Source organism: Oncorhynchus tshawytscha, linkage group LG06, assembly GCF_018296145.1.
Source record: "Oncorhynchus tshawytscha isolate Ot180627B linkage group LG06, Otsh_v2.0, whole genome shotgun sequence".
In the NCBI taxonomy this organism is placed as follows: Eukaryota; Metazoa; Chordata; class Actinopteri; order Salmoniformes; family Salmonidae; genus Oncorhynchus; species Oncorhynchus tshawytscha.
The window spans coordinates 25,741,080-25,755,448 of NC_056434.1; the positions used below are offsets into that span (position 1 = coordinate 25,741,080).

The following is a 14,369-nucleotide window of genomic DNA, read 5'->3' on the forward strand; positions in this document are numbered from 1 at the left end:
TGGCCTATTTATTGCCTTACCTCCTGACCTCGTTTGCACACACTGTAGATTGATTTTCTATTGTGTTATTGACTGTATGTTTATTTATCCAATGTGTACCTCTGTGTTGTTTTTGTCGCACTGCTTTGCTTTATCTTGGCCAGGTCGCAGTTAAAAAGGAGAGCTTGTTCTCAAGTGGGTACCTGGTTAAATAAAGGCTAGTTAAATAAATAAATTATTATTTGAATTCAGAGCTTCCTTGTAATAGAATTCATTTATCAGCAGCCTCCCTCCCGCTGTAGCCCACATTAACGTCTGTTCCCCCCACTGAGGAATTAAAAACATTCTCCACTCAGACAGCACTTATCAATTATCAAATGCCAATAAGTCTGAACTATAACATTGATATATCAATATACACACCCAGGGACATTTCCACTGGGCATTAGCGAAGAATTGGAGGGGTTGGAGTAATGACAGCTTGGCAACAGAAACATGGGAAAAGGGTTTTAAGGGAAAATACGTTTTGTACTGTTATTTTCTGTGGTTGAGATTGATTGTGTTTACAGGATGTCACAAAATGTGGAACCCAATTCTATTTTTCAATTTAATTATGTTTCCTCTCATTCTAAAATAGCTCTGTTCCTAACATAAAATCAATTGCTATGACGTCAGCCTAGTCCGATTGGTGTAGTGGAGTTTGTTCGCCCAAAACAAACTCCAAACACAACCCCTACTAAACTATTTTTCCAGACTTTGGGGCATTTGGCGGAGACAGTCAGCCCTGTTTGGTGGATCAATTGGGGAATAATTATGATGACTGAATCTTGAAGTCTGCATCATGAAGAAATCCAATGTATGATAGGGGGGGGGGTGAGATAGGTGGTTCTGTTACTTTGTTCTGTGGATATCTGCTCCTCAAAGCAGAGAGCCCCTTGTCAATTAATTGATTGTGAAATAATGAGAACTCTTAACCACATGACATTAAAGGACTCATCCACCCAGCTAACAATAAACGTTCCCACAAATTTTGAGATCATTCCGTTAAGAGTCTCTTTAGGTCATTACCTAACGTTTTCATAGGAATGTTCCAGTGATGTTCAAGGACTGTTTCCAAGAGACCATTCCCTTCATGTCAAATAGAACTTACCCAGAACGTGGTTACCATGTTCTCCGATAATTCCATTAACATCCCACGAAACATACACAGAACATGGCTTCCATGTTCTCAGTACATACTGTATGATATAACAATTCTAGACACGTTTAATGGGAACGTTGCAAGAACATGCATGTGTATCAATTGTCAGGATGTAACCTGATGTTAAAGCCAATCTCGGCCCTGATTGGTTAACTACTGATCCATTTACAGCTCTCTGATTGTTGGCAAGGTTAAGAACAAACTTTTAACATACTGTTTTTAACAACTGGACAGTGTTTTCAACCTACATATATATATTTTTAAACCCCCCCCCCAATTTCGTGGTATCCAATTGTTAGTAGTTACTGTCTTGTCTCATCGCTACAACTCCCGCACAGACTTTGGAGAGGCGAAGGTCGAGAGCCATGCGTCCTCGGAAACACAACCCAACCAAGCCGCACTGCTTCTTAACACATCGCGCATCCAACCCGGAAGCCAGCCGCACCAATGTGTCGGAGGAAACACCGTACACCTAGCGTCCTGGACAGCGTGCACTGCGCCCAACCCGCCACAGGAGTCGCTAGTGTGCGATGAGACAAGGATATCCCTCCCGGCCAAACCCTACCTAACCCGGACGATGCTGAGCCAATTGTGCGCCACCCCATGGGCCTCCCGGTCGCAGCTGGCTACAACAGAGCCTGAGCTCGAACCCAGAGTCTCTGGTGGCACAGCTAGCACTGCGATGCAGTGCCTTAGACCACTGCGCCACCCGGGAGGCCTCAACCTGCATATTTGACACACTTTGACATACAGGATTTCATTGTGCATGCTCATTTACAGTGCCTTCAGAAAGTATTCATACCCCTTGACTTATTCAAAATGTTGTTGTGTTACAGCCTGAATTCAAAATGTATTATTAAAAAACATATATCACCCATCTACACAATACTTATTATGTGATTTGTTTATACTTCTGTACTTATTTCGGCTGTCCATATCAAAAGGGATTGAATACTTATTGACTCATTTAAAAAAAAAAAACTTTTAACATTATGGGGTATTGTGTGTGGATCAGTGACACATCTACATTTAAATTCAAGCTGTAAAACAACAAATGTAGAACAAGTAAACGGGTGTGAATAGTTTCTTAAGGCACTGTATACAGTATAAAGGGATCCCAGTTTGCAAAATAGATCTACATCTCAATGGGACTCCATGCTAAAATAAAGGTGAAATAAATGTTTTAATAAAATAGTTTTTCTTGAGTGTACTTTTAACAGAGTTGAGATTTACTTCAAAGTGCATTCACCCTGCTGCTTACACCTATCCAGTTATTTCAGATCAATCCGATTATTGTGCCAGTATAGTTAGGCCCTGTCGAGAAAACCCTGACCCCTTCTCCTTAGATCTGAAACAACTGGATAGGTGTAAGCAATAGGGGGTATGCACTTTGAAGTAAATCTCAGGTAGGGGGCATTTCTGTGGGCTCATCAGGCAACATCCATGAAACATGTCTAGAAAATTAGTATCTAATATTCTGAGAACATGGCAACAATGTTCTGTGTATGTTTGGTGTAACGTTGATGGAATATTCTCCCAACCTTCAGAACTGGACACATGAATGTTCTTGCAACATACCATGAAACATAACTAGAACATGCTAAGTAGGTTCTCAGGAGGTTTTTGCTAAAATAAATATAATATTGTCCTAAAAAACAGAACTGGATACTCAAACATCAAGGGAACATTACATGTAACATCACAAACATGTTTTCTCTCCCTAGCAATGTTAGCTGGGCAGTCACATCTGCCTGTCTTTCTGCCCCTTTTGTGTTCAATCCTTTTCTCTTTCTCTTCTTCAAATATAACCTTATTATGTCTAATATTCGCCTCTGTCTCTCTATACTTACTTTCCCTCTTTGCCTAAGTCATGAGGTTCATGTGTTCTATGCAATTAAGACTAATATCACCCACTGGGTAGAGCAGCAGAGAGAGATATCAAAGAGCCAGAACAAAGGGAGGGGACAATGGATGATCTGGGATTGGAGCCGGTCTGACACTGCTGCAACAGAAAAATCTGAAAAACTTCAAAAGGTAAAATTGGGCCATTGCCATCCAACTGGCCATTGCCATCCAACCATCCAACCCAAAACAATTATATAACAGTTATTCTTGTCAATATGTGTAATGTCTTGTTAATTTATGGCAAGGAAATTATATATAGCAGAGCTTCTTTTAACTTGCATTGGTAGACTAAGAACAATTTTAAAAAACAGAGCGCCTTCGCATTCGCCCACAAGCAAAATATAGTGACATTACTCATGAGGAAACCTTCTCTACCCACTCACACACAGAATGGAGATTACTAATTCACTTATGTCCTCCCAGGCCTGCAAAATATATACTAGTGGACTGGCTAACTAAATAAATGATGGGAAAGGCAAAAACAAATGAAGGCAGTGTGATGCATGGAGATGGAGAGAGAGAGCTGCTCATTAGGCCGCGAGTCGGAGAAATGACACCTACGGGACACCTGGGCAGCGAGCAGGAAAGAACAATGATTGGAGGAGAGATGACAGAATATCTAAGATGGCCCTGGAAAGTTGGCAGCACTAGTGCTGGCCTGGAGGGTGGGGACTGGAACAGGCTAGACGGTAAGAGGAGGGGGTAATGAATGGAGTGGGCCTATATGAATACTGTGAAGTTGATTCATTTGGTTTTGTAGATTTTTGGACAAAAATCAAGTACCTGTATTTGTTACTTTGAACAAAGAGGAACAAAGATGTGAAATATGTAAAAAGCAGTAGGCACAGTGGGCCCTTCTATAAACAGTACTTGCATGACAAAAGTAAGATGCAGGTAATATCACAGTCATTTCATCAATCACCAGCTCTCCAAACCCAAATTATGTTCACTCATCCCAGCGGGAAGAAGTCACTCTAAATACATGCATATTGTAGATGAATACAATGAAATTTAAAAAATGATGACCTCTGACCCTCAACAACATGTTGTTGGTACTAAATGCTGAATAGTGACAATTATCAGCATCTCTCATAGTAAGAGATATCCATTGGACAGCTAGTGACTCACCCTGAGTGTTTGGGGAGACCGCGGTAGAGCTCCTACAATGTCCACCTGTGCCATGTCCTCAGCATGCTCATTGACACCATGGATGAACATGACGGTGCCGCTGTCCATCACATCCCGTCTGGCCACCAGGTTCATCTCCTCATCAACTTGGAAGTCTGGGTGGGACACCTCGAACGCCATGCCCTCGTTCCCCACACAGTCATCAAATAACACTGGGGGGAAAGAGAGAAAGAGGAATAAAACACCACAGCTGTTACCAACACTGTTTAGACAGCTTTGCAAGATGGTTGTCCCTTCACATATCTGTATTGCGTTCCTGTGCATCACAGGGACTCTCCCTAATCTACATGTGCTGTCTCTGATCAGTAGCAGTCTCTTCCAGGGTGCAGTGATCCCTACGAGTGAACAACGTCACATGAATGACACCTGCCATGGTAGCTATTCAATTTAGCTAAACTTTGGCTCCCTCTCTGTCAATTACAAATACACACATGGACAGATACATATACACACATCCACATCTGCTAATGCTGTACCTACTACTCCTACTCCTTATACATACGTATGTGATACTGTGCTGAGTGTGAATGTTTGCTTTCATTTAGTTTTTTTATCGCTTTGGTGCAATTTTCATAAGTATGTGGTAGATTTTCACAATGCTTAGTACAAAACTCAAAACAGATCATCAAAAAGGAAGTTGTTTCAAAACTCTAAGCACATTTTCAATTGACTTGAAGTACAGCACACAAAATCATACAGTCTTCATTCAGTCTTTCATTCAGTCTTTCATCTAGAAATACATGGTTCACATTGCAATACATGTTCATATTAAGTAATTGCTTTTCACAATGTAATGCTCACATTACTATTGATATGATTGTGTTCTCACTCGTTAAAAGCCCAGTGCAGTCAAAAACATGATTTCCTGTGTTTTATATATATTTCCACACAATGTGGTTGAAATAATACTGTGAAATTGAACATTATGCAAATGCCTTTTTAGTATAAAAGATGTTTGAAAAGACCACCTGAAAATGTCTACCTGTTTTGGTGGTGCCTGGTGACATCAGTTAATAGACCAATAAGAAAGAGTGTTTTCTCCACTCCCTGTCTGAATGATGTCCCCAAAGTAAACTGCCTGTTACGGTAGCCTGGAAGCCGGTACCATTGGATAGAAAACACTTTGAAGTTTGTAGCAATGTTAAAGTAATGTTTGAGACTATAACACCATAGATATGGTAGGAGAAAATCCAAAGAAAAACCAACCAGAATCTTCCAATGGAAAATATAGGGTTATATCCAAATCCAGCTCCCAGATTGAAATTCCTATGGCTTCCACTAGATGTCAACAGTCTTTATTCAAGGTTTCTGGCTTGTTTCTTCCAAAATGAGGAAGAATTTTGAGTTTTAGTACTAGGAGTCAGAGTTGGAAATCAGTCTGTGCCCTAACTAAACAACCATGCATGTTGGACCCTTTGGATTACAAATCAGAGGAAGATTTTCAAAAAGTAAGTGAATATTTAATCGCTATTTGTGATTTTATGATGCATGTGCTGGTTGAATAATATTTTAATGTGGGGGCACCGTCCTCAAACAATCACATGGCATGCTTTCACTTTAAAGCCTATTGTAAATCGAACAATGCAGTTAGATGAACAAGACTTTTAACTGATATAAGACACTTGTATGTCCCTAAATGTTTAATATCCATTTTTTAAATTATTTATTTGAATTGTGCGCCCTCCAATTTCACCGGAATTTGATGACCGTTTGTCCCGCTGGCCCTAATTATAAACCAATAGCAAAAAATAGAAGATACACATTTCAAAACTGTTCTTTTTGAAGTGCTGGTTAGAAAGAATAGTCGATGGTAAATATCATTTTCCATACAGTATTCGAATAAAACATGACATGAACAATTTATTATTATTTGTATCCAATGGCAGGTTGTGAGCATGTTGTGAAATACGTCAGTCTTACAGTTTCATTATCCTTATACAGCACATACGTAGGACAAATCATCATAATTTGAGTATTGTAAAGCAGTTGGCTACTGTAAAAACATAGCACGCTGTTGTATGCCATTTCTGCCCAACCCAGCATTGTACAAGATCACCTTTTCTACATGACTTGTCAACTGATACACTATCGCCTGTCTTTTTGCTGAAATTCATCAGCTTTTGTAATACACAACACAGGTACTTCAGTAGTGCATTGTAAACTACACTATAATTCCAAATGGTAGCACATAGTATGTGACTCTTTCCACTTCGTCCTATTGAAACACACTGGCTGATGGAGAATAATGATTTAGTATTTACAGCCACATAGGATTTGGTTTTAACAAATATATTCCAACATAAATTGATGTCAGATTGATACATTTATGAGGTAAAAATATAGAAATTGACAGCTGTCAGTATTTATCAAAATATATACAAAACATTAAGAACACCTTCCTAATATTGCGTTGCACCCTTTGCCCTCAGAAATGCCTAAATTCATCGGGGCATGGACTCTACAAGTTTTTGAAAGTGTTCCACAGAGATGCTGGGCCATGTTGACTCCAATGCTTCCCACAGTTGTAAGTTGGCTGGATTTGTTTTGGGTGGTGGACAATTCTTGATACACAAGGGAAACTGTTGATCATGAAAAATCAAGCAGTGTTGCAGTTCTTGACATAAACCGGTGCACCTGGCACCTACTACCATACCCGGTTCAAAGGCACTTCAATCTTTTGTCTTGCTTTTTCACCCTCTGAATTGCACACATAAACAATCCATGCCTCAATGGTCTCCTCCCCTTCATCTACACTGACTACAAAGGGAAAACCAGCTGAGAGCTGACCAGTGACACAAGCCTACCAGACGTGTCAAATGCCTCAAGGCAAGCAACACTGAAGCATGCATGTGAGCACCAGCTGTTCCAGACGACTGTGTGATCACGCTCTTCGTAGCCGATGTGAGCATAAACTGTAAACAGGTCAACATTCACTAGGCCGTAGGGCCAGAAGGATTACCAGGACGTGTATTCAGAGCATGGACCAAGATTTCTGTCATCCAGGACCTCTATACTTGTCGATGTTAGAGGAAGGCCCCCAAAATTGTCAAAGACTCCAGTCAACCAAGTCATAGACTGTTATTTTTGCTACAGTGATGAGAACAGTTTCTAACCCCAAGCCATAAGACTGCTGTACAATTAATCAAATGGCCACCCAGAATATTTACTTTGACCCCCCCCCCCTCCTTTTGTTTTTACACTACTACTACTCGCTGTTTATTATATATGCATAGTCACTTCACCCCTACCTACATGTACACATTACCTCGACTTGATACCAGTAACCCTTTATATATTTTGTGTTACTTTTCTGTTTATTTAGTAAATATTTTCTTCACCAACAATGCAGTTCAAGAAATAGAGTTAAGGGCTTATAAGTAAGCATTTTACGGTAAGGTCTACACCTGTTGTAGTCATTGCATGTGACAAGTAAAGTTTGATTTGATTGAAGTGGTTTTAACAAGTGACTTCAATAAGGGATCTTAGCTTTCACCTGGTCAGTCATGGAAAGGTGTTCCTAATGTTTTGTACACTAGGTGTACATTAACTAGGCACTGTAATTGATAATCACTTAACCATTTGGTAAACCTATATAGTTTAAACTCGTGTCTAGTACAGATTGAGAACTACATAATGAACATGTCTGTTTTTAAAGTATAAACATATTGCAGCAGGTTCAAGGGTGTGGGGTTTCCACGTCACCAAATTCAATAACCAAACACACACAAGGAGCAAAGATAGAATGCAAATGAATCATTTATTAGGGAGTTTTGCATGTTGGGGAGAATTCACCAACCATTTCAGAGTCCACAATCCGTTCTCGTTGTCCGTTCTGTTCTCTAGGTGTAATCCTAAAACTCAGGTCCTCAGCCAAACCGGTTCGGTACACAGTGGGGGTAATCAGACCACTATTCCTCTCCTCTCACACTCTCCATAAAATACACTTCCCTCTTCATTCTCTGCCCCTTTGTGCAGGCCGTTTCCTATTTTATCCCCAAGCACTCCCTGGCTTAATGATCAGGCTCGCCTCGTTGGGGCAGGAAGTCTATATAAGTCTCGGGGGTGGAGCCAGCGGGCTGCAAGATATCTCCCTTCAATTATCACTCCTCTCACCTCTCCCTGCCGTCTGCCACAATATAAAGTATGATACCTATTGTAATGTTCTACTATGATGATGACTATTATGATTTTACTTCACAGTAAATTTGACAATCTGATATTGACAAGATCAGATAAGTACTGTATGTAACACGCATCCCCTATACAGTAAACATGTATTCAAAATTAAGTTGCTGGGGTCTTGTAGATGGAGGAGGGTTCACACTACTTTTCTAAAATAGCATTGGTCAATACAGTAGTGTAATATATATTGTTTATGTAGTAGGTGCTTTTATCCAAAATGACAACAGTGAGTCCATACACTTTTGTATGTGACCCAAGCAGAAATCGAACCCACAACGCTGGTGTTGCTTGTCCCATGCTCTTACAAACTGAGCCACACAGGACCACTACAATATTGAAGTACCATTTACTGTAAAATACAATATGATGACAATACAGATGGAAGGTGTATGATTGCCATCCCCATGAGTGTACCACTCTCCTTCAGGCCATGGAAGAGGCACGCAAAGACATCAATCCAAACCAATGTCAGGCTTGGCTTGGCCATGCCAAAAGGCTTTTCTGCAGGTGCATGAACAATAAGGACATTTACTGCGATGTCGATGAGAACTTAAGGCCAAATGTTCAAGACGGGCTTGATGCAAACTAGTGCCTATTAAACATAATGTATCTTTCATTAATTTAATTTGATTCCAGTACACCTATGCTATAATTATATCTGATCAATACATGTATTTGTGCATCAATGATTGTGAAATATGTCTTTCATGATCACACCTTTGATCAAACATGGGATAGAAATTATAGAAATGTTTATGGGTAGAGCAAGTGTATTGACTAATATGAAAGGTTTACTGTGGTGTAGCATATTACATTCAAAGGGCAATTTTTAAATATTTGTCTTGCATTTTTTGCTGTTGAATTAACTGGAAAGATATCATTGCTATGCATGCTGTGTTTTGCAATGTTCTAATGGTATTTCACAGAAAACACATTTTGGACCAATGCTGTGTGGTGAAAGATGAATGTACAATAAAATGTTTCGAATGCAATACTTGCTGTGTTACAAGTGTTACCAGTTTGGAATTGTGTACTAAGAGTTTTGAAAATTCACCACATACTTGTGATAATAACACCAAAGTGATTGAAAAACACTGCAATAGAGAGAATTAATAGTTCAATCAGCTTTTATCACCGTCATGTGCTTTGCCTCAATTTCCCTCCACATCCCTCATCATTCTCCACCCTGTACCATCACCATCCTCCTGCTGCAATTCCATGTCTGTACAAGGAAATGGAGTGGTAAAAAAATAATTTGTGTGCATGCATGTGTGAGTGTGTGTGTATGCATGCCACCCTGGACACGTGTGTAAAAAGGCCTTTGTGGTCTGACTGAGAGAGATACCAGCACTACACCATGGTTTATCCCTGATTGTGTTGATCCTATCCTTATCTCACTTTACCACACTCCCCTCCTTGGCCCAACAAGTACCCTTCTCTCATCCACCCTGCCCCATTCCACTGTGAGGAGCCCTAGAGGGAGATGGTGGGGTGAAAAGACCTCCCTCTGGATTCTAGACTCATCACATTCTAGCTATGGGGGTTAATAACTTATAACACTTCATTATTACATGTTCTGATTCACTTTGAGATCATAATTGTTTGAAAATCATGATGATTTCTGGGATATACATGGTTTGATGTTTCCTGGAAACTGAGCGAGCAGCGGCTAGGGTATTAAAACTTCTTATGGCTGGGGGGCAGTATTGATTAGCTTGGATGAATAAGTTGCCCAAAGTAAACGGCCTACTCCTCAGTCTCAGTTGCTAATATGTGCATATTATTATTAGTATTGGATAGAAAATACTCTATAGTTTCTTAAACTCTTTGAATGATGTCTGTGACTATAACAGAACTCATATGGCAGGCAAAATCCTGAGGAGAAATCAAAACAAGAAGTGAGAAATCTGAGCTTGGTGTGTATTCACCACAGTTCTCAATGAAATCCCCTTAAGATATTAATGATGTTGCACTCCCTAGGGGTTCCACTAGATGTCAACCATCTATAGAAATGTGAATGAGACTTCTACTATGTTGTGGGACTGAATGAGAGCAGGATCTATCAGGTGACTGGCAGTCAGCCATTTTCTGATCACGCGCATTCCTCATGGTATCCACTTGCGTTCCATTGCACTTCAAGACACAAAGGAAAACTTTATTGAAGCTATATGTTAAACATCCTAATGATTGATTCTGTACTTAGTTTGAAAAGTTTCTTCGACCTGTAATAACTTTTTGAAGTTTAAGTCCGACGTAACGCTGACCAGAATGAGCGTTTGGCTATGTATACCAAGCACGCTAACAAAATAAGGTATTTGGACATAAATAATGGACATTGTCGAACAAAACAAACATTAACTGTGGACCTGGGATTCCTGTAGTGCTTTCTGATGAAGATCATCAAAGGTAAGGGAATATTTATTATGTAATTTCTTGTTTATGTTGACGCCAACTTGGCGGCTATTGTGACTATTTCTTCTGAGCGCCATCTCAGATTATTGCATGGTTTGCTTATTCAGTAAAAAAAAAAAAATCGGACACAGCGGTTGCATTAAGGAGAGGTATATCTATAATTCCATGTGTATAACTTGTATTATCATCTACATTTATGATGAGTATTTCTGTTGAATGATGTGGCTATGCAAGATCACTGGATGTTTTCGGAACTAGTGAATGTAACTCGCCAATGTAAACTCATATTTTGATGAATATGAACTTTATCAAACAAAACATACATGTATTGTGTAACATGAAGTCATATGAGTGTCATCTGATGAAGATCATCAAAGGTTAGTGATTAATTTAATCTCTATTTGTGCTTTTTGAAACTCCTCTCATTGGCTGGAAAAAAGGCTGTGTTTTTCAAAGGCCTAGTGGTGACCTAACATAATCGTTTGTGGTGCTTTCGCTGTAAAGCCTATTTGAAATCGGACACTGTGGTGGGATTAACAACAAGATTACCATTAAAACGCTATAAAATACATGTATGTTGGAGGAATTTTAATTATGAGATTTCTGTTGTTTTGAATTTGGCGCCCTGCACTTTCACTGGCTGTTGTCATATCATCCCGTTAACGGGATTGCAGCCATAAGAAGTTTTTAACAGCGCTATGTGCAAATGAGATGTGCAAAATGTGCAAAATGTTTCGTGTTAGGCTATAAAAACGGATTTTATCAAACAACAAATAATTCATTGTGTAACAATGAGCATTGGAATTGCAAACAGACAAAGATCGTTAAAGGTAAACAATTTATTTTACTGCAGTTTGTGATTATGTTATGCCTGTGCTGGTTAAAAAAAAATGTTTTATGGGGCTCTGCTCAGATAATCGCATCGTATTCTTTCGCAGTAAATCCTTTTTTAAATCGGACAAGACAGTTGGATTAGCAAGATTCTAGGCTTTCGATACATGTGAGACACTTGTATTTTCATGGATGTTTAATATGACTATTTATGTAGCGATCACCGTATGTTGTCGAATTTAAGCCCGCTAGCGGGTTCCGTGCGCAGAGAGGTTAAAGGCCCAGTACAACAGCTGATGAAACTAAGACTGTAAAAGTGTGCTGGTTGAAAATAAAACATACACAGGACCTTCTAATCAGCAGGTTTTGCATGCGTAGAGTTTCTGCTTGCCCGGTGACATCACCAAGCAGTAAATTAGTTATTAGACCATTAACAAAACGAGTTCCAAACCCCTCTGTTTTAATTCAGTCTATACTGTGTAAAGTGAGGGGTTAAGAGGTTGGTAGGATCATCAACACACAATTGCTATCTGTAAATATGATTAAAAGCCAAATATGCATTCACACATGCACATACTCACACAGAGAGAGAGAGAGAGAAAGCCATGTATGCAGACTACACACACAAAACACACAGAGCTGTCCATACAAACACCAGACACTATGATGTGCAGCGGGCCATAAAAGGCAGTTCTATATGGAGGGAGGCAGTGTTTAACAAGGAAGAGGCTGTGTGGAAGGAAATTAACTAAACGCTCATAAATAATCCCTGATGGGTGACCAGACGACAGACACACACACACACACACACACACACACACAGCCTAGCTGAGTTTCCCACATGTTTCCTGTATGACATTGGAAAAACACTCTTTCTGGTCCAGGTAGCTTGTAAGAAACCTCCTTCTAACCCAGGCAGGCAGCTAGCAGTCTCACAGTGGGACATGTTAGCAGGGCAGACTACAGCAGGTCTGGTGAGGAAGACAGTGAGCTGGGCCGGTTGGCACACTGTGACATTGACAGTACATTGACAGAAGGGACTGATGGACAGTTAGAGTTACATGTGAAGCGTTGTTATTTTCTGGTACTCCCACTGATCACTGTGACACTAACAAGCCCACACTTGCCTGCTATCATCCCTGTCATTATAATTACTGTTATTATGAGGAACGGGGGGCACAGCAGAACACAATGGCTGTGTATCTATAAAAACTGCTCATCGCACATTTATTTCAATCTCTCTCTCTACCTCCCTTTACCTCTCTTTTTTCTCTCTCTCTCCTCTGTCTCTTTCTCCCCTCTCTCTTTCTCCTCCTGTCTTAGTCTGTACTTAAAGTTGGGGGATCTGTGAATGCTGACATAATTACACCATTGCCTCTTGGCTGAGGACAGGAAGAAAGGAGATAGAAGGAAGTGTTTCTCAAACATAGATGAAACTCTCAGCAGTGTTTCTCGTCTTTGTTGTGTGAAGCTATGGCGTGCAAGCTGAACTGGACCTCTCCTGCTCTCAGACTATACTCTCAACACCTCAGGACCATGTGAAATTGGAAAACCCTACAGTTAGTGCTGTGTGCCTACAAAACCATTAGGAATCATATCTATCAAAGTAGTCGTTCAATGCACTTAACCTTTTCAACTCTGTAGTGGGGCCTTTTTATCGTTCTCTCCACCACAGCCACTTTAAATCCCCCTCTGGCCACAATCACACACTCACTCTGGCTATGGACTGACAACACAGAGGAAAGAAAGAGAGGCAAGGCTTCCCCATGCTGGAGAAATGCGCAGTAGAGGTTGAGACAGTCCACAATACACTCAAGGGAAACAAACCACTATTTACATATTCAACTATCATTGCTAACCCAAAGCATGACAGATGTGTTCATTTCATCCACATTTATTTCAATAACACACACAGTTCTTTACAGCCTGCAAAGTGTGCAGGGAACAGTGACAGAAATTTCAAAGGCAGTCAGTGAGTGTTTGATGGTATTCTAATGTTGTCAGTTTTGGGGGGATTTCAGCAGGAGCATGGCGGGCTGTGCTTTGATTTCAGGCAACAATGGCAGAAGGCACCATCGTCCTCCAAGAAGTGTCTGAGTTTAAAGCACTGCACAACACGGATTAGCTGGCTAAAAACCCTCAGTGAGGATGGTGTCACACAATTTGACATGAGTTCCTTTTAGGCCATAAAACCAATCATGGCAATATAAAATGCCTGGCTGTCCTCTCATGACTGGGCTTGGTCATTTAGCACACTGTATAAGTAATATGGTATTACTGTATATCCACTGAAAATCCCAAAGGACTCTTTTTTAGAATAGAATTTACTGAGGTTGTTGCATACAGTAATACTTACAATTAGTGATTTTGGGAATTTCAGCCTGCAAAATTATTCAAATTAAACAACAGGGCTGGTCATGCAGCTAGTTATTGTAGATGTTTAATTCCATTTGAAATGTCAATAAATAATTTACAAACAAATTAGATGGGCTCATCACATGTAAGGAATGACAAGTAATGTCAATTTATTTTGAAGCATTTTTCAATACTTTTACCCCAAAAGAGTTTCCTGTGCTTTAACAAATGGAGATGTAGTTGAATGTGATGCCTGACATTACTGTCTCCTTTTATCAAACAAGCATCCTGATCATTCAATGCGCTCTCTTGAAAG

General features: G+C 40.0%; 1 protein-coding gene across 1 annotated transcript in view; it reads right to left on the reverse strand.

Annotated features, from left to right (window-relative positions):
• Positions 1 to 14,369, reverse strand: part of LOC112252318 (cadherin-13) — a 610,184-nt gene that overhangs the window by 391,951 nt on the left and 203,864 nt on the right. Inside the window, exon 3 of the mRNA XM_024423437.2 lies at positions 4,214 to 4,425. Within this exon, the coding sequence (XP_024279205.1) occupies positions 4,214 to 4,425 (212 nt within the window). The remainder of the gene's footprint in view (positions 1 to 4,213; positions 4,426 to 14,369) is intronic.